The sequence below is a fragment of the Lipotes vexillifer genome, unplaced genomic scaffold (genome assembly GCF_000442215.2).
Source record: "Lipotes vexillifer unplaced genomic scaffold, Lipotes_vexillifer_v1.1 scaffold153, whole genome shotgun sequence".
NCBI classification, from domain to species: domain Eukaryota; kingdom Metazoa; phylum Chordata; class Mammalia; order Artiodactyla; family Lipotidae; genus Lipotes; species Lipotes vexillifer.
In genome coordinates, this window is record NW_006774670.1 from 2,156,559 (window position 1) to 2,184,121 (window position 27,563).

At 35.7% G+C, this 27,563-nt stretch overlaps 1 protein-coding gene across 1 annotated transcript in view; it reads right to left on the reverse strand.

The window, feature by feature from the left end:
• Positions 1 to 27,563, reverse strand: part of ARAP2 (ArfGAP with RhoGAP domain, ankyrin repeat and PH domain 2) — a 183,717-nt gene that overhangs the window by 55,090 nt on the left and 101,064 nt on the right. Inside the window, exons 19-25 of the mRNA XM_007449426.1 lie at positions 25,120 to 25,283; positions 21,348 to 21,560; positions 18,001 to 18,106; positions 14,494 to 14,641; positions 12,937 to 13,005; positions 10,450 to 10,524; positions 7,609 to 7,726 (exon numbers count right to left, since the gene is read on the reverse strand). Of these exons, the coding sequence (XP_007449488.1) occupies positions 7,609 to 7,726; positions 10,450 to 10,524; positions 12,937 to 13,005; positions 14,494 to 14,641; positions 18,001 to 18,106; positions 21,348 to 21,560; positions 25,120 to 25,283 (893 nt within the window). The remainder of the gene's footprint in view (positions 1 to 7,608; positions 7,727 to 10,449; positions 10,525 to 12,936; positions 13,006 to 14,493; positions 14,642 to 18,000; positions 18,107 to 21,347; positions 21,561 to 25,119; positions 25,284 to 27,563) is intronic.

Consider the following 27,563-nt stretch of genomic DNA (forward strand, 5'->3'; position numbering starts at 1 on the left):
TATGTTTTTCACATCAGTCTCATAGTATGAAATACTTCAGGAGAATGAAAATCCTGAAGATCCAAGTTCCTGCTTAAAAACAGAGCTGAGAGCTTCCCTCGTGGTGCAGTGGTTGAGAATCTGCCTGCCAATGCAGGGGACACGGGTTCGAGCCCTGGTCTGGCAAGATCCCACATGCCGCGGAGCAACTGGGCCCGTGAGCCACAATTACTGAGCCTGCGTGACTGGAGCCTGTGCTCCGCAACAAGAGAGGCCGCGATAGTGAGAGGCCCGTGCACCGTGATGAAGAGTGGGCCCCGCTTGCCACAACTAGAGAAAGCCCTCGCACATTAACAAAGACCCAATACAGCCATAAATAAATAAATATATAATAATAATTTTTAAAAAGCTGTAAAAAACAGCTGAAAAATGGGTTGAAAAGATAAATATTTTAAATCGTTAGACTGTCAAATGACACAATTCTAAAAGAAAGGTAAGAGGCAGGAAAAATGGACTGAGTCATCAAACGTTGTTGGAATATAAATTCCTACAAATAAACAAGTTTTTATTAATAGTTACATTTACAACCATCTGTCAAGATAGATTTTATGCTACGTGAGTCAGCTGGCATTAGGGCATTATTAGAAATAACTAATTTGCACACTATCTATAGCATTAAAATTGCTGAAAATTCAGTGTAGTTATTTAACAACAGGTCTGGAGGTGGTTCTTTTGCTAGGTAAATCATGTTCTCAATAGTTTAAAATCTTGTCCACAGAATTAAACCTGGCCTACCTTGTTAAATAGAGAACTATTCATTTCCACCTGAAATAACAGGTGTTGTCCTTAAACTTCTGGCAGTAATGACACAGGATTTCCAGAGACAATTATGACTTCCTTAATAATTATTTTTAGTGCCAAGCCTAGAGCCATGCAAGTCTTTCTCTGTCCTATCCACATACTCAGAGGGTGACAGCACTTGTGTCAATCAAGAGAAGAGCTAGAAAGACTCTGATTAAAAATGAACTGATCTTCCATTTCATAGTAGCTATGAAGAGAAGGAAGAAAACATTTTGTTATGATATTGCTGTGTAGAACGTAACTGCTTCACAAACTTGAACCTCTCAGTGAGGAAGCCCACTTAAATGAGGCCCCGTGGGCAGTTAATTTTTTTTAGCATATGAAGAACCTAAGGGGTATGGGACTACATTGGCAGGGTACAGGTTCATTTTTAAGGTGAAGCATTAAAATAACAGTGTACTTTATAAGTATGGTGAAAGTGATACCCTCTCCTAAGGTGGGTTTCAACTTGTCCTGATGATTGCCTGGCATCTTTCAAAGGAGGGAGGGAGACACAAGAGGGAAGAGATATGGGAACATATGTGTATATATAACTGATTCACTTTGTTGTAAAGCAGAAACTAACACACCACTGTGAAACAATTATACTCCAATAAAGATGTTAAAAAAAAAAAGAATGAAACAGAGAAAGACTTGTTCTCCATCTAGTACAAATTTCAAATGTCCCACAGGCATTCATTTAAAAGGAAAACCTACTTATAAACTAACAGCTTAGAATCTAACTCAGCTTTACATATAAATTCTCAAAATATTTTATATGGTTTTAATGTGGTATTTTTTTTCCCCATGACTGTAACTACTGTATGAGCAAAAAAAAAAAAAGATTGTGCTTTGTCTGTCAGAACTTTTCTAAGAGTTGTTTACCATTTGCTATGGTCTGAATGTTTGCCCCCTTCACACACCCCCTCCCCAGTTCATATGTTGAAACTAATCCCCAATGTGATGGTATTACGAGGTGGGCCCTTTGCAAGGTGATTAAATCATGAAGGCAGAGCCCTCCTGAATGGGTTTAGTGCTCTTATAAAAGAGATCCCACAAGCTCCCTTCTATCATGTGAGGACTCAGTGAAAACATGGGCATCTGTGATCCAGGAAGCAGGCCCTCACCAAACACCAAGTCTGCTGGTGCCTTGATCTTGGACTTCCCAGCCTCCAGAACTATGAAAAGTAAATTTCTGTTGTGGAGTTCTGTTATAGCAGGCTGAACAGACTAAGATGCCATTTCACCAATGATGGCAATTCTGCGAATGATACGTGAGTCACAAACTGACATGCTCGTATCAGTCTGCATTTGTAGCTGTCACATCCATGATAATTCCATTTATAAATTTAAGAATATATTTTCATTATCTTCGACTATATAGGAATGTCTGAGCATTTATGTATTATAACACATATTTTCCTTTTACTTATTTCTATAATTAGGTTATAACATTTTTTTAATGGGTATAATAGAGTATCTCAGGAGAGTAAAGGGACCAAACAAAATATCTATTATACAAAGGGGGCACAGGAAAAGACAGGGTAGAGGACTATTGCTTTAAAATTTACAGGTACCTAAAGTAAAACCCAGCACTTCTGGTTCACTTACTTATTTATCCATTTATTTATTTATTTATCCATTTATTTATTTACCTATTTTATTTATTTATTTATTTATTTTTGGTTGCTTCACTTACTTGGAGGATTTATATTTACATTAGGAAAAGCACCAATTCCCTGCTGACATTCTTCCTATCAACTATAATCTTGTGACTACCAACGCCTTCACTTTTATCTTCTTTTTACATTTCACTTTATCTTACCTGCATGTTACTAGAAATAAAGCTCTTAACATTTCAGAAGGTCTGGTGGAGCACACAGGTCCCATCTGCTCCAGTAAGCCAACATAATCTCAGGCCCCTTTGTTGCTTTCTTAGCTTTATTCCTCTAAACGCAGTGAAAATAATCTTAGTTTTCCCTTCTGGCAATTTCGACTTGAATGGTTGACCAGACATTAAAACCATGCCAAATTTGAATTCCTAACTCCATCTGATGTATTCTTTCTTGATGTACATGGGGTGTTCCTTTGATTACATATTTGGACATTCACAAGTCAAAACAGCTTGAAGTCTCCTAGTCTTTTTATATCTTCATCAAGATAACTTTTTTTTAATTAGCGAGAAGGAACCAACAACAACAACAAAAACCCGACTCCAATCTTACCATTTGTGATGTACTAATGGGCATATGCAAGTTGATAATTAGTTATTTTCAGGGTAAGCCTCCCTTCATTTTCCCAGGTGAAATTTAAAAAGACTGTTTCCAGATATATTGCAATCTCTCTTCTAGCTCTACATAATTCTTCCTATCCTCACCCATTCTGCTTACTCCTCTCAGTCCAAAAGACCAATGCCCAAAGGCACAGACCTCCAGAGCTGTGACACAGGGATATGCTTTGACTCAACCCCTGAGAGAACAAGGGTGGCAGCGAGAGGATGCTTACCCCCAAATCCACGATTCGTTTTTTTGCTGTGGCTCTCCTAAAACAAAACACAAAAAAACAGCAACAGAAGCATGCAGGAGACCATCAGCTGTCTAAGATCTCACCAGGGCTTTGATATCTCCTAGTGGTTCCTAATCTATAAGCAGAAATCACTTTTTTTGTGCCTTCCATATCTGGATACATCTATCCAAGCAGCAACAATCCCAGTCACTCAGGTTCAGAATGCACCCCTATCCTGTTCCACCTAAGTTAACAAGATATTGAAAATATGTTCCACATCATACACTATGCTAGAGGTACCAAGAGATATAAAGATCTAAAATATATGGTAAATCCTAAAGAACATAAGGCAGAGCCAGGTTACTAGTCTACAACTCAGATTAGTATGCAGTATTGTAGATCTTTAAGCAAACAATCACAAAAGATCAGTGAGAACTATATTCATCTCCAAATTACCATCTTGGAGGAAGGGGCATTTGAGCTGGATCTTGAAGGATGGATAATATGGATAATGAAGAAATAATGAAATGGTATGTATTTATATATTGAAGTATAGTTGATTTATAATATTATATTAGTTTCAGGTGTACAACACAGTGATTCAATATTTTTATAGGTTATACTCCATTTAAAGTTATTACAAAATAATGGCTACATTTCCTTGTATTGTATAATATATCCTTGTTGCTTATTTATTTTATACACAGTAGTTTGTATCTCTTAGTCCCCTACCCTTATCTTGCCTCTGCCACTTCCCTCTCCCTCTGGTAACCACTAATTTGTTCTCTATGCCTGCGAGTCTGTTTCTCTTTTGTTATATATATTTGTTTGCTTTACTTTTTTTTGTTGTTTTTTTTTGTTTGTTTGTTTTTTTGTTTTTTTGTTTTTTTGTTTTTTTGCGGTATGCGGGCCTCTCACCGCTGTGGCCCCTCCCGCTGCGAAGCACAGGCTCCGGACGCGCAGGCCCAGCGGCCATGGCTCACGGGCCCAGCCGCTCCACGGCACGTGGGATCCTCCCAGACCAGGGCACCGAGCCCGCCTCCCCTGCATCGGCAGGCGGACTCCCAACCACTGCGCCACCAGGGAAGCCCTGCTTTACTTTTTAAATTCCACATATAAGTGACTATATGTGGATATAACACAGTACTTGTATTTTTCTGACTTATTTCACAAGCCTAACACTCGCTAGGTCCATCCCATTGTTGCAATTGGCAGAATTTCATTCTTTTTTACGGTTGACTAGTATTTCACTGTACATACACTGTATATACATATCACATCTTCTTTATCCATTCATCTGTTGATGGACACTTAGGTTGCTTCCATATCTTGGCAATTGTAAGTAATGCTGCTATGAACTTTGGGGTGCATGTATCTTTTCAAATTACAGTTTTCCTCTTTTCTGGCTATATACCCAGGAGTGGAATTGCTGGATCGTATAGTAGCTCTATTTTTAGTTTTTTGAGGAACCTCCATACTGTTTTCCATAGTGGCTGCACCAATTTACATTCCCACCAACAGTGTACTAGGGTTCTCTTTTTTCCACATCCTTGCAAACATCTGTTATTTATAGACATTTTGATGATAGCCATTTTGAGAGGTATGAGGTGATATCTCATTGTGGTTTTGATTTGCATTTGCCTGATGATTAGTGATGTTGAGTATATTCTCATGTACCTGTTGGCCACCTACATGTCTTCTTTGGAAAAAAATGTCTATTCAGATCCTCTGCCCATTTATTAATTGGGTCATTTGAGGTTTATTTGCTACTGACTCGTATGGGCTCTTTATATATTTTGGATATTAACCCCTTAACAGATATATTATTTGAAAATATTTTCTCATATTCTGTAGGTTGTCTTTTTGTTTTGTTGATGGTTTCCTTTGCTGTGCACAGCTTTTAAGTTTAATTAGATCCCATTTGTTTATTTTTGTTTTTGTTTCTTTTGCCTTGGGAGACGGATTCAAAAAATATTGCTACAATTTATATCAAAAGAGTCTTCTGTCTATGTTCTCTTCTAGGAGTTTTATGGTTTCAGGTCTTATATTTAAGTCTTTAGTCCATTTTAAGTTTATTTTTGTATACGGTGTGAGAAAATGTTCTAATTTCATTCTTTCACGTGTAGCTGTCCAGTTTTCCCAGTACAACTTATTGATAAGACTGTCTTTTCTCCAGTAATGGAAGAGTTTTAAAATGGTTTTAAAACAATATGAGAGAGTGGCATGGACTAATATATACTACCAAATATAAAATAGATAGTGGGAAGCAGCCGTGTAGCACAGAGAGATCAGCTCGGTGCTTTGTGACCACCTAGAGGGGTGGGATAGGGAGGGTGGGAGGGAGGGAGACACAAGAGGGAAGAGATATGGGGATATATGTATACATATAGCTGATTCACTTTGTTGTAAAGCAGAAACTAACACACCATTATAAAGCAATTATACTCCAATAAAACAATAACAACAACAAAAATGATGAAAATTAAAAGAAAAAAATAAAACAATATGATCCTATTTGTGATTTAGAAAGATAATTCTGGCAGTAATGCTGACAATTATCTTTTACTCACAAGTATGATGAAGCTGGTAACCTAGACCCTCCCCTTAAAATTAAACAAAAATCAAGACTTTACCACCATTGAACCATATAGTAATACAAAAGTGTGCTTCACTTATGCAAAAGATTTTAATTGTATGGCAGCTAGTACTAGGCACTGTGCCAGGGACAGAGACTGTACTAAAGATAGAAAAAAAGAGAGTCCCTCCTTCCTTCTAAAGAGTTCTCATCAAGAAAGACAAAAATAAATCCACATGATAGGCATTATAAAAAAAGATAAAGACAAAGTGCAATGGAGCACTTAGTCTGGGTTTTAAAGGAGGTAAACAGGTGGGCCAGAGGGGGAAGTATAAAGGCACACTTGGGAAACACCTGCTTGCACGTTAGTCAAGCACAAAGGGTAGAAGTGACTCTCTATAAAGAAATGTAAAATGAGAAAAAATGGTAAAAGATCAGAGTAGCAGAAACCCACTGCTTAGAGAATAGACAGAGGAAGAAGAACTGACAAATGAGATAAAACGATTTGAGCACCAGGAGGAGAATCCAGGCAGCAATGAAAATAGAGTGAACACTTTCCAAGAAAAAGGGAATGGTCATTAGCAATAAATGCCACAGTAAGGACAAGCAAAGTAAAGCCGGAAGCAAATCCACTGGACTTGGCAGTTGGGGGGTCACAGGAGTCGTTTGACAAAGCACCTTCTGTGAATGGGGCAGACTGAGCCCGACTATGGGCGAGACAGTGTGAACTGACACTGAAGGACCAGTGTCACTGAATCTTGGCAATGAATATTGGAAAGTAGTGTTTTAATACAAGTTATATTTTTAAAGAATTGTGCACAATAAAAAGAAAAAAAGGAATAAAAACATCAAGATGGAATAATGGAAAAGTATTTGATAATCTCATTTCATTCTAACACTGATTACAAGACTCCTAATAATACATGATGAGGTATTTTAACGTTCATTTTTAATTTTTGTCTTGAGCTTGTGGGTGGCAAGATTTTACTTTTGGCAGCTTGACATCTATACTTGAAAGGGTCCCAAGACCTTAGCAGGTATCAGCTAGACAGATGGTCAAGGTACAAAGACATTCTGCATCTCATTTTTTTTTCCTAGAAGTCTTTAAAACCAAATGGTGTCATTATAATGTTAGGCTTATTACTCTTGGGGTAGTCAAGGTGTTTGAAAAGCTCTCTTTATCCTTCTGCATCTGAGATCAAAGATGACAAAATACCTGATTCACTGCTCTAAAGATGAAAAAGAAAAAATGAAAAATAAGTTTCTGCTAGGCTTAAAACAATATTATTTTTAAAAATAATAAATAACCTTTTAAATCAGTACTCTTGTTCTTGTTAAATAAGTAGCATACAGGAATAAGGTAGAATAAGGTGGATGGTGGTGGTGACACTTAGAATATTGTTACAAATCAAATTGCTTGTTCTTATAAATAAGGCCTTATTTCCTGAGACAGCAACATACATGCCTAATGCTTTATACTGTATGTTTATGGTCAATAAAATAATCTAATTACTTTGATGAGTAAAATCATAGGAGGGCAACCTCAAGTGGCACTAACATATATCAACACATGCACTGAGGTAGAAGGGAAGTCATAACGAGAGGTTAAGCTTTAGAAGAACATAAAATGTTAGTAATGACTTGTCACAAAAATAGTATTTCTTCATACTTTAAGCAATTTAAGAATCCCTAGCATGAGAACCACTTACCAAGCTCTTCATTTTCTATGACTTCAAATGTGGCCCAGATATCATCTTTTGTAGGAATTATATTTTTTATTGCTAATATGTCATTAGTTAATTCTTCTGCTTCCATCACGGGAGATATCTAAAAGAGAAGCAAAATTTCTTCAGAATATATGTCAGACACAGAAGTGGCCTTTGCTAGGGCAGTAATACTCCCCCATCTACCACCTAATGATACTCCAGATTTCCTCTTAATATGTTTAACTAGCTTCTCTGAGCACATGGGGAAAGCCTATTCAGATCTTCTCCATATAATGTAATACATTTTAATGCATGTGTAAAAAAAATCATCATATAGGCATAATCAGAGAGAATGTTTTTTCCTCACTTAGTGAACAATCATATCACTCAAAAAGGGAAGAATATACCTACTCATACTAAGACCTTCCACAGACATTGGATCCAATGGTCTTCTAGGGGTAAAACTTTTCACTCAGTTCTATAATTAGGAGTTCCAAGGAGTTTGGTTTATTCAGCTTGGGCCCTAAATTATACACAGTTGACTGCTGTCTGCCATGCCAAAAAGCCCCAGGGTTTTAGTGGTCTGTGGTGTGCCCCACCATGCCAAGTGACAGATGGTGGGACACCGAAGTATGCTCGAGCCAGGCTTTCAGGGCACAGGGCAGAGTCTGCAGTGTCAGCCTGGGGGTCAGCTCTACAAGAGTCCCAACGCCTCAGGCCATTGCATAAGCACGCCAACTTCTTCAGGGACTTTGGGGAGTTTTGATTTGTTTCTTCCTGGTTATGGTTTTGCCAGTCTTACAGGTATGTTGGCCAAAAGCAAGTTGGCTTTCTCCAAATTAGAATTTAGTTATAATGTTAAACAAACAGAAGATGATTTAAGCATTAGAATATTGCAGCTGCAACTTGATTATACACGTTTTCAGTAAAACTATGTACCTATTCAAAAATTTCTTAGAAAATGTGCTCACTTCCCTTTCTCCTGTGCATAACTAATCTTAAGCATACTGCACATATATAAATAACATAAAACATTTTTCTTACAGGTAATTCATATAGTTTATCTTTTGGAGTTCATGGAATTTAGTGCTTTCTTTGGAATATATTAATGATACAGTGAAGTCCATTATTTGCTATTTAGAAAAGCCTAATGTAATACAACCTTAAAAGAAAAAAAACATTAGCATGGGAAAAGTAGAGCACTTTAAGCAGCTGAAACATCAGTAGATGAGTCACTTCAGTGACACCATTCATCGGAATGGCTTTACACTTTTTTAAGAAGTGTAGCCCTTTCTTAAAATAAATAATGAAACTGAGAAAGCAAACTAGTGAAATAGTCAGCAGGGAGTTCCTCAGGTTGACTTAGTAATGTAAGACTGGGACTCATTTCCTTGTCCCAGGTGACACCCAAGGCCCCTCTTAAGAACGCCTAGAACTCCACGAAGCACATTTTGGAAATCATTACTCTAAGCAATATACACATCAGTATAATGATCATCAGGTCTGGAATATGATGATTAAGGTTTGCATCCGGGCCTGAATGCTCTTAATTCCCAGTTTCTACTCATATAAATGTGAGCCATCACCTGCTTCAACTACCTCCTTGGGTTGAGGAAATGATCAGCTGAAATAAATGTAAGAGTTGTGCAAAGTTTTAAGCATTAAACGCATGTTAATGATTATTTTTGTATAGTTTTTGTTATGTTTTTCAAGAGAATTTAGAGTTGTTGTAGGTGAAACTGGACAGTCCTTTATGTGAATATACTTAAAATAAGAACTTTGCTCAACTGTAATAACTTCTGTTATGGCTTTATTAGTCAGATAAGATTAAAACAAGCTACTAGAGAGTTTATGTGTAAGTGGAGTTAAGTCATGTGCTTTGACTACCTCTTCCAGCATTAGTGATGGACTTGGGCTGATTAATCTCTACAATTTCCTCATGTCTCCTGTGATGAACATCACATGTTCAGCATAACAAATAGATGGGGACAAAGAGGGTGCCAAAGTAATCAGTGCCAAAGAGTCATTATGTGTAATCATTAAAAAATATAAAATAATAATTACAACATCTTTGACCTAAGTGAAGTCCAGAAATATCTAATGTTAAGACCCTGTTTAATCTTGGACTTTAAAAATGATAAGAAGCTAAAGCTGAATTTCTACTGTTAGACGGCATCACGTCTATTCTGCCTACAGAGAAAGTAGTCTCACTCTCGCTGAGGCAGACTAAGTACAGAATATGGTAACACGAGAAGGATCTTTTAAATTCAGAACAAATGGCTAACTAATGGTCTCAAGGAAGAAGAGAGCTATTGAATGTTCAAGTACATTGAAAGACTGGAAGCTAAAGTCTAGGATACAAGGGTGGGGGATTAATAATAATAGTAATACTAGTAGTAGTTATTTATTAAACACTTATGTACCAAGCAATTTGCTAAGTGTTTCATAGGCAGGATCTTATTGATTCCTCACATCAGTGCTATGATGTGAATACTGTAATTTCCCCTCATTTTACAGATCAGAAGATTGAGACTCAGATGGAGTATATAAGTTGCCTAATGTTGACAAGGAAGAAAGGAGAGGAGCAGGTGATTGAGCTCAGGTGGTTTTCCAGAACATACAGTACGTCCTAACCATAACCTAAAGAACATAGGATGGTCTCTTTCCAAATCATTAAAACATGGAATTCCCAGAGTATATTGGCATGAAGAGACAAACTTGTCATGACTTGAATTGGACATGTAAAATAAGACAGAAGAAACAATAGAAAATTCAAGATATGCAAACTAATGCTAACACTTATGACTTCCAACAGTACTCTTTACATCCATCTTTAGGGCTCACCCGAATTATAATACTGCAGTCAGGTTCCTTCCTTTCTACATAGACTTCAATTAACAAATCTCCAGCCTGGGAAACCTAGAAAAGGGCAGATGTGAAGAGAGCAAGTGTAAGTATCTTGCAAGAACACACACGTGACACTTAAGATGGTTAGAAAACCCTAGGCATATTTCTAAAGATTTCATAATAATGAAATGAGATCATTCCCCCTGTTAACAGCATAATGATACCCATTTTCTGGATGTGGTTGATTAAGGACAAGGAATCTACACAAATGACATAGTTAGCAAACACAATCACAATGTCGTTTTTTTCTCTCTTACTCAAAAGTTTAGTGACCTCACATACCCTTAACATTCTTATTGAGATAATGAATCTGGCTACAGTGGAAATAAAGAGATGATAAGTCCAAAAATTAAAATTTGAAGATAAATTAGGTCAGAGCTGTGTTAAAATTACAAATAGAAAAAGTATATTTAGCAAATAAAATTAAAAATGAAGTGATAGAATAAGGAGATAATAAAGTTAAGTTTTTATTTTAATTACCTTTAGACAAGCATCAAGTGCTAGGTTATTTGGGTCACTGTTATAACCAAGAAGACACACTAAGTGAAGAATACACAACCAGAAAATAAAAAGCATAAGATATCACTATGTAGACTGACAGTATATGTGGAGAAGATTAACAAAGAATGAAACGAATCTGTGAAAAATATTTTGAGTCACTTTTTTCAGAAATTCCCTTAAGTTATATAAACACTTGGAAATAATATCCATCACTCATTTTTTTAAAAAAGGTCATAATGGAGGAATGATCTTTCCACAGTTAAATCTGCCTCAGAATCAACCTGATGAGTAAGTTTAGTGGAAAAACATTAAAAATGTACTTTGAAGAACCGGTCTTAGTTATTCTGACACTACAGGCTTAGAAAAGCTTATTTCCAATTTTTCTTCCTCACTTTTGGTGCCACATAAAAATTCTAGGGAAGAAAAGATACAGTTGACATTTTTACTTTTCCCTGTGTTTGCATAAACAACTCTCCAGGAAGGACACATTTTAAAAATTAAAAAAGCAAATACAAAGAACTCATAGCATGCAGCAAAAAACAAGAATAGCTAAGAAATTCAAACAGGGATAAGACTTAGAGACTGTCAGGAAACTACTTCAGAGGGGTTTTGAATGGACTAGAGAAAAACTCCAGCAAAACAACAGATTTTTTTCCGAACTGTTCTACTTTTCTTTCCCAATTACTCTATTTTATAGACAATTCTTTTCTTGTTTTACTGACTTCTACTTAATCAGAAAGCATTCAAGGCTCATTTCTTTATTGTAGTATGAATAGAAATGATAAACTTGCAGAATGGTACTCATACTTTATCCAATAACAGTATAGATAGTGCTGCCAAAGATTATCCCATGGGCTCACACAATCCTTTATTTCATAACTGAAACTCTCCCCGAAAAGCAAGAATCCAAGAGAACTAACTGATAAGGAGCCACATTTTTTAGTGTTACTGCTAACTTGTCTGGAGGCTGCATTAATTACTTTGGGTCAAAATGGAGGACATACTGTCTTAGAGAATTAATGTCATAGTATTAGTACTCGGGGAGCTAGGCACTAGGATGAAAGCCTTTCCTCACATCCCTCATATGGAATGATAACTCTGACAACTTCTCTAATTAGTTGTGTGTATTTCAGGAATGAGGTGAACTTAGGGTTTGACTAAGAAGGAAGCATTGGCCTCATCCTATGAGTGTATCTATATGGAGAATTTATTGATATTTGACCCACTTCTATTATTTGCATTGGTACCCTGAACCCACTACAATTCCTAGTTATTAGAAGACCAACTTTAAGAAAGTCCAGTGAATATTCATCAAACAAGGAAAGGTACTCTGGAAAAGTATAGTGCAACCTGAACACACAAATCTGGTATGATGCAACCAAGGAAAGCAAGAAAAGATCTAGAAAAGTCAACTTAAGACATAAATAACATATGTTACAAAGAGCACAATAGAAACATTCCCACTAGTGCAATCATCCAAGAGCATGCAAAGCAAAAGCATATAAGAAATAACTTATTTCAAAAGGATAATGGAAAGAATCATTAGGGAATCTGAATTTTCAATTTATTTTAGTATTTCTTTTGACTTTAAATGCTTCTTTTGAAATCCACTAATATTTTCAATAGCGCTTTTATAAATGAAAACTGATTTTAAAAAGGACATTTTGATAAGATTAAAACTGATTTTTCCATCTATGTTTTAAAATATTTATATTAGCATACTTTGGCATTTTGCATATAAGCAATGCTACAGAATTTCACAACTATTTTATCTAGGTTCTTTTTCCCCATTACTTTTACTTCGCTTCAAATAGGAATTTGAAAATAAACACAACAAATGTTTACTTACAATGAAAGTTTTTTGTTTTTTGTTGTTTAAAAAAAATTTTTTTTTTTATCAGAGATCTAACTATTACTACTCACTTGAGTGTCTTTCCACTTGGTAATAAAGCTATTTTCTATGTCCATTTGTTTGACTTGGTCTTCTTTAACCTGTTTAAAATATAATTTGGGACATTCTAATAAAATACAAGGAGTGATGGTACTTATCCTCACATAACTTTCTTCAGTAATTTAAAGACCAGCACATTAAAAATAAATGAGAATGGCCATCTTTAGCAGCGTGGGCCCACAAAGCTAGGGCAGAAATAAAGCCAACTAGATAGAGCCTCATAAAGTTCAGAACATCTTATGATGATATCATTTCAGGCTGCAGATTCCATCAATGGAATCCCCTTTGCTGAGGCAATTTAATTAGCAAAGGGGCTGATGATGTGTTTGATAGAGTTTATGTAGGTTGACAGACAAGACTCATTTCTCAAACAGAAATGTTGATTAAGTGCTTATGAAATTTTCGCCATTTGGTTAAAGTTGGATTTAACAAAACTATATAGATAAACATTTTTATTTAGCAGTACAAAAATAGAAAATAAAGAGAGCATGCAAAGCCACACATTTTTTTTCCCTACGTCTTTCATTTCTCAGCATCAGAACTATTGCAAAGAAGTTGCTATTGATCAAAAACAGTGGACACGTATAGGAAGAAGTAAAAAGGAGATCAAAGAGCAAAGAGGATCCAACAATTCTGGTCCATTCCTATGTAAATTAAGATACAAACTGTGTTATTTTATTTTATTAAAATATAGTTTCTTCCCCTTTGCTAAGGAATCTTTTTATCAGTTATTGCAAGAATGTATGAACTCTACAAAAGGTGACCTATTACATTAAGCTATTTGATTTCATCTGGTATATACATAGCCCTGGAAAACAAGGGGTCTTGTACAAGACTGTTTAATAGAATGCCCCGAAATGGCAACCCTGAGATAGCAGAAGCAGTTAAGCAATGGAGCTGGACCTTTGACCCAGATCCCTTATATTCCCCCCATATTCAAATCCTAGGCTTATTTCATCTATTTTTACTCCTTTGAATTAAGAAATCATCCCTATTCTAACAGTTTTCTGATGAAACATGAAAATCTGAACTTCAAAATATAGCAAATTGAAAAGTCAAATAATTAGAACAGAGATGACTTAATAAAAACCACAGACTGTTAATTCAGAATTTTCTTTTTTTCCAGTTCATGCGCAATTAAGAGAAAACACTAAAATGCTTTCAACTGCAAAATTTTTCAGCCTGATGTATATTACCCAATTTGTGAAATTTACAAATTTCATACCTCTAAGTAGACATACTTAATGCATACATATACTGAGGAAAAAAAAAACATAGAAACACTATAAATAGAAATATTCTGTCCAAGACACCAGATGGTAAAAAAGCTTTAGAAGCAGCCAGATTTAAATGAATGGCTATAGCTTAAAAAGCTAGTTATATCTAAAAAATTAAGGATCATATAACTATCCGTTATTTTCTTTAAATATTCATAAAGACCTGAATAAAAGTATCCCAAAATACACATTTTTGTTTGCAAACAGTAACATCAAAACTATTTTTACAATGGCAGGATATAAAATATTTACCTCAAATATTTCAACATAATTATTAATTAAGTCCTCAATTACATTCACTTCTTCACTAGTTTGTCCCTTAGTTTGAAACAAACAGGAGGAAAAAACCAAGGCCAAATTGTGGGCGTTCATGTGATTGATTTCTGAGCATTTCTGAACCCTGTGAGAGAAAAGCAGAGCTTATTACAATGTATTTCTATTTGAAAATTTCATAGAACTTATAAGTCTTCATACTCATTTATTTTTTTTCTCTTTTTTTAATACACACATATTGAAAGTCTCTGATGTAAAAGGTACAGTGGTGATTTAAAGAAAAATACACAGTTCTTTCTTCCAAGTAGCTCAGTGTAATTAAGAACATAAGAAAAGACTACTGTTAAAGATATTACTACAAGTTACAAAGCAGTACTTGATCATTGCTTTAGAAGAGGGACTCCTCACCCACCATATCCAGACAATTCCACTAATGGGACAACCTGCAGCTAAGGCATAAAGGTGTCCTTGCAGAATGGTGTCAAATGACTTGTGGGGTAGGAGCATAATAAAAGAGGAGAAAGAGGCAGTAGGTAAGCAGGAAATAAGGCAAGAATGGCAAATCGGGAGGCATACAGGAGAGAGTTCCAAATTCAAGGTTTAGGGGTAGGCTGAATTTCCCGGAAAGTACATATCAGGTGAGAAAATGCCTGGCAGCATGTGTTTGGATGGTTATTCAAAATAGGATATTTTCTCTCAAAAAGCAATCACTTAATTAAAAAATACAATTACATTTTTCTTGGATAGAACTAAGAATGACTTTTTACAATGAACAGACATGAACAGAGGAGCCAATTCTCCCAACCAGTAGGCTACAACACTTGAGTTCTACAAAGAGCATTTAAAGTACTCACAAATGTAAGTTCAAAGTGATTAAAAACAAAATACAGCCATTACCCCAATAAAAGGAAATTTACACTGATAAAAATGCTGGAGAACTCTAACTGATGCCCATGGAAGTATCTGTTAATGCTCTCTGTCACTGACTATAGACAGAGCAGTTGCTCAGTTGCCTAATTACATTTGTAAATTTCTAAAATACATACTAAAAAAGGGAGACCAAGTCTATCAAAGGAATAAAGCAAGACTAAGGTAGGTACACCTGACTATAAAGAGCAAAGATTCTAGTAGGTACAAGAAAAATAAGGAAACACGACAGGAATATATATGATAGTGTAAGAAACTCACAAGGAAATGTCAAATTGCATAGCAGAGACAGAGCAAGCTTGATCATCATATATGATTTATAAGATGCAAAAGGCATTGCAGGTTAATAGAGGAAGATGTCATAATTGTGGGCATCCCTCTCAAAACCACTTCCATACTTTTTTTTTTTTTTTTTTTATCACACTGGACTGTAAACATCTGGAAAATTTATCTGCATGTCTGCCTGTGCTACTAGAATCTAAGCAACTCACAGAGACTTTGTGTTAATCACACTGTAGTGCATAATAAATACCTAGTCAATGGAATTAAGTCAAAGTTAGTCATGGAGGAAATGGTCTGTTATCTAGGGCAGGGATGGAAGTGAATGCTAATCAACCTGACCTTATCCAAACTGACCTCTCAAAGTTTTGACAACACTATCAAACATTCCCATCTCTCCTGAGACCTCCTTCTGCAATAGCCTTCTCCTCCAGCACTTGTCACCTCTTCAGTTTCTATAGCTGCCTTAATTTCTGGCATAAAGTATGTACACTATGTATTTTCCTTTTCTTCTTTTATTCCTCTGCTCCCACACTAGCATCTCCAAGTGTCCCATATTCAGCCAGCTCACTCTCTTCCCACTCAGCCCTTCTCATCAGAAGCCCAAGGAAATGGTTTCTTAAATAGTTTCTCTGCCTCTATTCTAACCTTTTCCCAATCAACCGCAGGACATGGGTTATTATCCTAAAACAGATTGGATCAGCCACTTCCTATCACTTAAGGGAATGAAATCCAAATGTTTCTGCATGACCAACAGTGTCTTTCGCAGCCTCCTGCCAGCTAGCTACAAACCATCTCATCTCCTGGTACACCTATTTCCTAGAAAATATTCTTCAATCATGTCTCGTACTTATTTTTCTTTCATGCCCAGTTCGTTTATCCATTTAAATCTGAAACATCACTTGGACCTCAACACACAATGAACCACTTAATCCCTCCTCTATAATTCCATGTCTTATGCTAAAATTCTTCATATTAAAATCTGTCCTGAGGGCGCTGTGTTTTCCTAAAAAAATATAAAATGCCCTGCAGCATCCCTGTGAGTTCCCACTGTGATGTCCCAGGGCTCCTTGGTGCTATTTAGAAACTGCAGACTTAAGACTATTTTTGTCATTCATGTATTATTATCAACTATTTTTGTTACATGGAACCTTAATGGACATTGTACTGTACATAGTAGGAGCTAAAATATATGTCAACTGAAGAAAAGGATTGGAAGGAACTCATCTGAAATTCAAGTATAAAGTTTAAGAATTATGTGTAACAATGTTTAAAATGTTAATGTGGTAATTGTAGCAGCCTGGTGACATATTATAACTTCTGAAGAATAAATTATCTGTCCCAATGTCTCATAGGCATAGAGATAGGACTATAAATATATAGACTACATTTATATGATGCAATAAGAAAATAAGATTTACAGTAGGAATGGAGTTTACAAGTATCAGAAGTGGTGGCTGGAAAAGAAAGATAAAGAGAAAAGACCAGTTGTGGAGGATTTAGGAATCTAAACTCCAAATAAGGTACTTTTAGTAGAATTCAGGTTCATAGAAATTTATTTAAGGGAATATTGCATCCACGAAGGAAGCTGCAAACAATATGTTCCTTAAGCAATATTTACACTGATTTAAGTTTTTGTAACGATAGAACTTGCTCATAGCAAAACAAAGAAACCTTAAGTTTGTTGACTTAAAATGTTATTCCCAAACATTGTCCTACTTCAGATGTCATTTCTCAAGCTACCATTTTATTCCTCTTATCCTCCCAAATGCAGTGGACTACATGCCTCAACATAGAAAATGTTTTTGATTTTTAAAATTTCCCTCATCTAATCAACTGTCTGACACCAAAACATGGGAGTCAAGTTAGATACAAACTCAATAAAGAAATAAAGGTTTATTAAGAGTCCACCACGAGAAAACACTGTCCTCACAGATTCCTCCTATAGAATTCTGGTCCCTGTACTTCATTCTCTGACATCCTTCTTAAATGTTTTAAAATTCTTGCTTATGTACTGGATGTATCTGATTTGCTGTGCATGATTATTTCTAATCCATTTAAGAAATTCTCCAGTGCTATTTATTTGAAATGTGTCTTAATTCCACTAAGAGACACTAAAGTGATAGTTCATGGGAATTCCATTTTGAAACTATTCTTAAGATATGGCGAAAGATTCATAGTCACAAATAGAAGGTTAACCACAGTACTTTAAATTTAAGAAATAATGTCTTATTGAGTGCCACGTTTGAAATGTCTAGAGAAGTTCATGAATCCACCCACCTATAAAGGTGTTCAATTATAGCTGCCAATGTTGCTTGGTTGACCCCAGGAAGAGTACGTATAAATGCTCCATATTTTTTAATTCTTTCCTTGTCATCTTGGGTATCTAGAGGTTAAACACACACACGTAAAACTTGAGGCCTAACTAATCGTCTGTATTACCAATTTGCCTTTTATCAATATTTTAAAACAATATTCACAATTGTTATTTCACTGACACAATCAAGTTTCAACAGGAAAATATTCAAACTTCTATAATTCTGGAAAAGTACTTACAAAAACATTCCAGGGCTATATGTCATAGTTCTTATACTTTGTAATTAAAAATGAAGCACTTTCAAAACCCAGGGTTGTATTTTATCTTCAACTTTACAGACTACTGAATGTCAACTAAGAGGAATCTTTTCAATGAATAACAAATTAGAATGCAGATTCAAAAGATAAGCCAAAAGTATTTTAACTGTAGCTATGGAAAGATTTCAGTATTTGTTATTTGAAAATGACATTTCTGACCTTTTTCCCTTGTGGAATCATAAAAATCTTCCCCAAACTGTGAACCATCCCAGAACTAGCAACTGTACCTTACCCCACAGATCCATGTAAGGGAGCTTTCACCAGCCCTGGAACCTTCAACTCTTTGGAGAAGGTAAGGGGACAGTGGAAGAAGTCATGTGTAGGCCCTGGAAACGATGATACAGACTGAGAGAAGGATGGACCCTCTGCCTTAGACATGGAGAGAAGGATGAGAAGGGATTACTCTCCTTCACCCTCCTAACCCCAAGAAGTCAAATACTTAGAGCAACTACACAGGAACCTCCAAAGTTCTGGAGTCTAGAAGATGTGCAGTGGTGGTCTGGCCTAACCTACTCCCTCACAGGGGAGATAGGAGACCTCTCTTCAAATAAATAACTTGTGCTGCCTCAGTAACTCAGGGGGATTGCACTTACATATCCCCTCTCAATTCCCAACTACCTTTGGAAACAAGACTTCATCATTTTCTGCTTAGCCCTACACATTCTATTAACGGAAAGCCAGCAGCACTTTATGATTCTTTGAAAGTACACAGTCACTTGTAAAGGGCATTCCGATCCCTGGGGAGGTAAGAGACCCTGTGACACATTTTTGAAGTATGCTCCTATTCAAAACTGCAACCGATAGCTCTTTTGTACTGACTTTGCCTGCACATGAGATCTATAAAAGTAAACATGGTCATATTGACTTAACTGGGCTGCTAGACGACTCTCTAAAAGCAAGAGGGGATGACGCCCAAATGACATTCAAAGATGATACTAGAAGTGAATTAAGAACTTTCTGTCATCCCTGGTATAATCCAAACATTTCCCCTTGTGTCATCCAGTTTCTAACTGTAGAGGTAATTGTATTTATTCAACAAAATGCATTTAATACTACTACGCTTATAACAAGTCATGCTATTACAGCATATTTTCACAAATCTTATAAGAATAAAATAGATGATATTTTCAAACTAAAGCGTAAGTAATTGGAAAGGAAAACTGAAGATAGATTTTAGGTCATATAGGAAACACAATGATCTATTCAACTAGCTACAGACTTCAGACAGCTAAATAGTGTTCTTAGAAGAAGAGGTCATATATCATATAAATAGGTGCTATGCCACTGTAGGGCATTCTTCGCCTTGGGTTCACAGGACCCAAGAGAGCTCTCCTGTGAGTTCACCCAGAGAGTTCTAGTTTATTCTTGTCAGATCCAACAAAGGGCACTTTTCTGACAGGTCAGGGTGAGCTACATTGGATCTAAAAGCAAAGAACTTTTAACACTATTTGACCCAATAGTAGAAGCCTCCAAGTAAATGTTCAAGGATTCACATCCAAATGAAAGGTGAACACACTCCTCTCTGACACATGCTAATACTTCCCAACTACCTCCTGCTGGTAGATTGACAACAATGAAGACATCTCCATCATGAAATTTGACAACTTCAGCAAAAGCATATTTGTCACAGATTTTTGATAAATGATTTTATAATGAAGACAAATTGTAATTCTTTATAAAATAGAGATACTATAAATAACTTCATGGTTATAAATTACAATAAAATCTTAACAAAAAATGAGGATGGCAGGGTAATTGGGTTTAAAAGATATATCATCTAATTCCATATTTTCTATTCCAGAAAATTATACAATCAACTTTTCTTGTGATTAGAGTTAAACCTATTGATTTTAGAAGTATCAGGAAGGAAATATAAGACTTCTGAATTAGGCAGTTAAATTGTGAAAAGCTTTATTTTAATAACAATACTACTCTCTTCTTGCTGACACAAATAAGGGACATTCTTGGAATAATTTTTCAAACTGTGGATGTTTTATGACATTTCAAAATTAATCCCTTCAAATGTCATAGTTATGTTTTAGATTAAACAAATGCTTTCAATGAAAAAAACTATTTCTCAACAGAGGGACATCATATAGTTAAACTCAAAGGTCATTTTATAAAAAAATTTGTCAAAACAGATTAAATGTACAAGAGAGAAATATATTAGTAACTTATGGTATAATTCAATGATACATTTAAAAAACTGTGGAAAAAATGAAGATTCAAAATTGTCATTTTGAAAGCATTGTAGATATATGGGAAATATTTTTGGTTTATTAATAAAATAAAGATTATATGTAAATCATAGGCATGGGGACAAAGACTATAACATAATGTGAAAAATGAAAATACCTCTATTAGAAATCTGGGATTAAAGGCAATGTTTATATTTAAAAATATTTATCATAATCTTTCTATAAAGAGAGTTATTTTGAATTAATTGATGTAAATATAGGTTTTACTAAAATCAATCTGACCCCTTAACTTTTCTAGGGTCATTTCTTAAATAAGTTCTCTTACAGTGCAGCAAAGCTTTTTTGATTCATTAGACAGAATCTAGAAAAAATAAAGAGTAAAAAAAAAAATTGTTATGTAACTCTAAAGAGGTAGAATAAATGAAAAAGGAAAGCCAAACAGCCATATGGCAAAACCGTGTAAAACCAATCTTATATTAAAACTTTCATTTTAATCTTAATGAGAAAATTAACAGCCTACATGGACTTGACTATAATACTTCCAAAGTTAAAGCAAAGTAAGCACTATGAAATCTACCGAAAACTAAGTATTACCATAAAACACTGTTTAGCAATTATCACCATAAATTTCTTTTGAGGCAGATATAAACAACTATTGATTGCACAATTTCTGTTCTGAACCATTATGTATATTGTTCCTTTCAATTAAATGTTCAGATTATCAAGGGAGATTTTAAAAATCTATTATCAAATGAGAAGGCAAGCCTTTATTCTGTTCTATATTATATGTGTTACCTAAGGCAGAGATCCAATATGGATAGAGCTCCTTAGTAAGGAGTGCGTCGTCAATGTCAGAGAGAAAACTCTTCAATACGCCCGTCACATCTTCAAGCTGATGTTTTCCAGCCATCAATTTAAAGCTTCTTGCATCCTTTTTGAAACTCTCCAGGAGTTCACTTACATGTAAAGGATCACCATTCTTTTGATAGATATATTTGCACCCTAAACCTTTGTTAAAAAAAAAGAAAATGGTTATATGAAAAAAGTCTCAGGTCAAAACCCACTTTGATATCTTAAAATAGAACCAATTTTTGTGTTGGAACGATGCACAAGACAAACTCATTATCCAAGAGCTGATATAAACATGCATGAGAAAAGAAGAGCCCCTCCCTCTGCAACTTGAATATTTAAAATGTAAACCTGATGAACAACTATTTCATCCTCAGCTTCAGCCCTTCCCCTAGTCCTTCATAGCATCTTTTTCAAATGTTCTTTTACCACAAGTACCCTTCGCTTAGTCTCCCAGAATACAAATTTGCCTCCAGTTTCACTGACAAAAGTGAGGCTCTCTGGTATAAATTTCCTCAAGTCTCTGCACTCACATTTGCAACACAGACTATACTTATACATATGAACAAATTAATTCTCCTGCCCCATTCACTACTTCACCTCCCAATCCCAACATGTTCTTTATTTATCTTGTTCCTATACCTCAGAGTTTGGCATTGCTTCGTCCCCAGTCCTTTACAAGTCAGAACTTTTCTTTCTCACTTACCACACCAAATAAAAATGTCACATATATTTTTCATCAGGACTTCTCTCTCAAAAGTGTCCCCTTTTCCCATCCCTTGTGCTATTATTATTTTGGGCACCCAGTTCCTCACTATGTTATCACAACTCCCTGTCCTATTCCTGTGCAGCCCTCCAGTCTGCCTCGAAAATCACAACAGCATGGTCTGAGACACAGGTTGGCTAGTGTTACCAACATGCTTAAAAATATGGATACAGCCCTCCCACTGCTTTAAGGGCAAGTTTGAGGATTTTATTATGATACATAAGACTCTACATGAATTTTCCTAACTGCCTCTTGTATTTGTCCACTCTTCTCACACTGAGTTCTGGCCACACTTATCTACCCCCAAGTTCCCTGAACAGACAACCTCCTTCATGACTCTGCACCTAGGCATACACTGTTTCCTCTTCCGGGAATTCCTATTCCCTCTTTCTCTTAACTAGTTCCCATTTTCTCTTAAGACCTGTGGTAGGTTCCATGCCTCACCCATGAAGCCATCCATGACCACCTCTACACTGGGTGAAATTCACCCTTAAACCATGGACACCTGTACCAACCCCTGAACCTCTCTGCCATAGAATTTTGTACGCTTGAGATATAATTGCCCACTTGTTTGCCTTTGATCCACAATCTGTAAACTCCTAGAAGGCAAAGATCATGTCTTATTTTCTGTACACAGCAGCTACACAGTTCCTAGAAGAACTCAGTAGGTACTTAGTAAATGACCACAACAGAATAATAAGCAAATTCTACAAAAAAAAAAAAAAAAAAAAAAAAAAAAAAAAAAAAAAAAAAAAAAAAAAAAAAAAAAAAAAAAAAAAAAAAAAAAAAAAAAAAAAAAAAAAAAAAAAAAAAAAAAAAAAAAAGCCAAGTTTCTGAGAGATTATGTTGTTTGTTGAGTGAATCTCTAATAGCTGGTACACAAGGTAACTGAATGTGAATTTGAAGGTAATTTTGTTTACATAAATATATTCCCCCAAGAACTAACTACTGTAACTATTAAAAAAATTAAAACTGTAAGAATTATTCTGTGAACTGGGTCAGATTCGGATCTTGACACCATGAGCACAAAAAATTGGCCTTAGATTTTAACCCAAAGATTAGGAAATTCAAAATAATTATGACCATAGAGGCTCTGAGCCAACCACTTGCATCCTATAATTACTGGGCATTTTCTAAGTTCATATCAAATCTTCCCTTGTATACATGCTGGTAATATTGGGGTTTTCTCCATGTTCTGCTCATTAAAAAAAAAAAAGCTAAAAATACATGAAGACTTTTATTGGCTTTATTACTTTAATATGCAAGTTAATGTACCTTATGCTAGAGCTACAAAGTAGTTATAATGTATGAAATTTAGTTGAAAACAATCTAATGCTTAATGATTTTAAATTCAAATAAACACCACAAAGAAACTTCTGATTTCCCCAGAGAAACATTAAGTTGGATACGCTGAAGCTAGTCAAGTTATTTTAATCATTTGTCAGCTTACGAAGCACTTTATGCCATTATGAAATTAAGATGATTTGAAAATTCCCAATGAGGTTATGCTCTTGCTAAAACAGAATATGTGTGCAATTCATTTACACCTACAAAATGTAAATGCACTCATACTGAATTACTAATAAATGAAGATGATAACCTTCTTCTTCCCCCATTTTCAAATAAACAGATGATGACAGTTGATAAGAAAAATATAAACATACTATCAAGGGAAGGAACTTCATAGAGTAATCCCACATAATGTGATTACATACATATTTACAATAGATATATAATTAAAACACAATAAATCTGAATATTAATGATAAATGTACTTGGATTACATATGAAATAACTAAAATACTTAAAATGGCACTCTCCCTAGGAGAAAATATATTAATATACACATATTCTAAACTTAATTTCCCAAAATTATTTTCTTTGGCTCTGTGTTTCACTCTTTACTCCCACTGTTCAATTTCCAGTATCAAACTCAGCAGCTAGCACACAACAGACACTTGATAAATAAGTAAAAAAAAAAAACTCATAACACAATGATTTACTACAGCTCTTTCAATGATTACATTTTCTTTTCAAATTAAAAACCCCAAAGATACTTTTAATATTAGGAGAACAATGAAAGGTTAATATATCAATAGCTTCCAAAATACCAGATAATCAATCGTTCTACTCTTTTCTGCATGTACAATCTAAATCAATGGCACTTATCGACAGGTTAAAAGAAAAACATATTTTTATATTAAAAATATAGTTAAGCAATTTATTTACTCTACCTTTTAGAGTATTAAGGAAATATGTAACAGAAGGAATTTTAAGAATGAACAGTAATTTGAAAATAAACATGAATAATAAAGGCATACTTTATTTAATTTTAGGCATAGCTAAAATACTACCATAGCATATTAAATTAAAATGAAGCTGCACATGTGGGTATAAATCAAGTTGGTTTTAACTTGCAAACTATTCTTAAAAATATTTGTTACAATTAAGTCAAACTATCACAGTTAATGACCATGATTCTTAATATAAACATGTGACCAGTAGCACGTTGAGTGGAATAAATACACATACACTTTGTATGCAGGCCAACAAAACGTAAATTCTTTTACACATTGTCCCATAGTTTACCACTTCTAAAAACACACTGAGGCGCCTCTGCGTTCCCCTAGATTTACTGTAAAGTTATAACCTCTGAAAAGTACAATCTTAATCAATTTTTAATATACATTTTATAATATAGATTCTTCTACTATGTCATTTAAAATTTTTATGCATGTAAAGGAAGAAGGAAATGGTAAAGGCACATGATATAATTTAAATGAGCTTTATTGTGAGAAAGAATGGCATTTAGGCTGAAGAGTGACGACACTTTTCTTTTTCACTGATGTACTTACAAAGGGCTCTAATTCAGTCCAATGGAGGTACCACTTAAAAACTGTAAATATGCTACTATGAGTTCTGCGGGTTGAATAAAAACTTTGTGATACTTACCATACTGTGTAACAAATGCTATACAGCTGTTCACAATAATGGGAACGTCATTTTTGCTGAGCTGCTGATCTTGTAATGCATTCCCATCTGTACCTGCTGCTTTTGCAATTGCAGCATGCCAGACTGTGAAATCCAACTTGGTATGCCCGTGGATGTATAATGTTCTGTAAGGTTTCAAAAATACTTCAAATTATAATTTTGCCTTTTTAAAAATTCTTAACTTCTACACAGATTATCCTTAGATCCATATAAATGGGATCTTGTCTCATCCATCAGAAGAAAACCCCTCTGGGGACGTCCCTGGTGATCCAGTGGTTAAAAATCCATCTTGCAATGCGGGGGAAGCTGCTTTGATCCCTGGTCAGGGAACTAGGACCCCACATGCCGCGGGGCAACTAAGCCTGCGCACCGCAACTACTGAGCCCGCACACCACAACTAGAGAGCCCACGCGCCGCAAGGAAAGATCCCACGTGCCGCAACTAAGACCCAACACAGCCAACGATAAATAAATAAATAATAATAAATAAATATCTTTTAAAAAGGAGGAAGAAAACCCCTCTACCACCAGCTTCCACTCACTCAATCCCTCTTTGCATGTACAGTCACGTCTCTCTCTATATAGAGTCCAGGAAGTTCCCTGAACTTGTGGTCTCGCCTCCTTGCCTCCTTTCATTTCCCCTTTCATTCTGTTTCTGAATAACTGAACAGAAACCCTTGTAGCAATCATCACTTGTGACTTCTCATGGATATTTGGGGCTATATTTTTCAAGATTTTAGAACTGTTTGATGACTTCATTCCTTTAAAAAAAAAGAGAGGAAAAAAAAATACCACCCAATTCGGCTTTTGTAGCAGAATTCTTCCTGGCTTTTCCTTCTATCTTTCTGGTGCCTCAATTTCTTTCCCAAGCTCACCTCCTGTTTCTGAAAATGAAGTTGTAACCTCAGTGCACTCACATGAACTCCAAGGACTCTCCAGGGACATGTCATTCAGGCCAGTGGTTTCATCCCCCATATATAAGCTGGTAACTCCCAAATCCCTATCTCCAGGCGATAACTGTCTCACAAATCAGATCTCTATGTGATTGAAAAGCAAGAGCATAAAGCAGCTAAGAGAGTGGGAAATCCAATCAATTCCCAAACTCAAGTTTTAGCTCTGCACTCCCTTTATGACTTTGGACAAGTTATCAATCTTCTTTGGTTCTCAGTTTCATCACTGGCAAAATGAGAATAATAATAAATGTAATATTAGTAAATAATAAAACATAATACTAATTAATGTTGATTTTTGGACATCTACACCTTAAGGTGCCACAAGCATCTCAAATCTTTATCCCTCCTCATACCAAACCAGTACTACTTTCTCCACTTATCCCACCAGAAATTTAGGATTCATTAACTGTATATTGGTCCACCCCCACTCCCACCCCATCACTGCCACATGAATTCAGTCACAAAATTCTGTTCATTCCAGTTCCCTGACATATATGCTCTGCCTCCTCTTTATTTGAACGTCGCTTTCTTTCAGGTCTTTGTACTGCTCCTTGAAATCACTAAAACCCCTCCAAACAAAATTCATTTCCCAGTTCTCCACCTCTCCAGTCCCTGTTCCCCAAGACTGCCAGAATGATCTTTCTAAAATATGAAGCTAATGACATCACTTCCTAATCACTGTCCTTCCACAGCAGCTCTGAAGTTTTCAAGATTAACAGGCCCTCATGATCTGGCCCGTATTTTCCCCTCCAATTTTGCCATTCCAGGAAGGAAGGAAGGGAGGGAGAGAGGAAGGGAAGGAAGTGAAGAAAGGGAGGGAAGGGAGGGGAGGGAGGGAGGGAGGGAGGGGAGGGGAGGGGAGGAAGTGAGGGAGGGAGGGAGGGATGGAGGAAGGAAGGAAGGAAGGAAGGAAGGAAGGAAGGAAGGAAGGAAGGAAGGAGGGAGGGAGGAAGAATTAACATGTTCCTGTCTTCATAATAAATACTTCCGGCTCTTTGGCTGGTTACTCCAGCTCCTCCCCCATCGGTGTATTCCAGGTAACCCTCGCTGACACTCCATCCCCATCTCTCTCCATCCAATGCTTATTGTGTACCAGGCATCCCTTCTTAATCCTGAACATCCACTCTACCCGCCATCATATCGCCTGCTCTATCTGTGTGAATGTTTTAGCTGCTACACCCCAAACTTTGTACAAGCAAACAAAGAAAGCATTTCAGCATCAATAGCCTTTAGCATAGGATGAGGTATTTAGTGGGTAAATAAGTTTTAATGTTCTAACACTAGATATAAAATCTGACTTGAAACATAAAGTAATCGATATATTTAAGCATAAAACCATTTAATTTTCATTTCAGACTATGAGACAGCTACTCTGGATTCAACCCAAAGAGAAAGGAATGAGCTGCCTGAACTCTGGATTGTTTTGGTTTCTTTTTTTTTGGGCGGGGGGGGG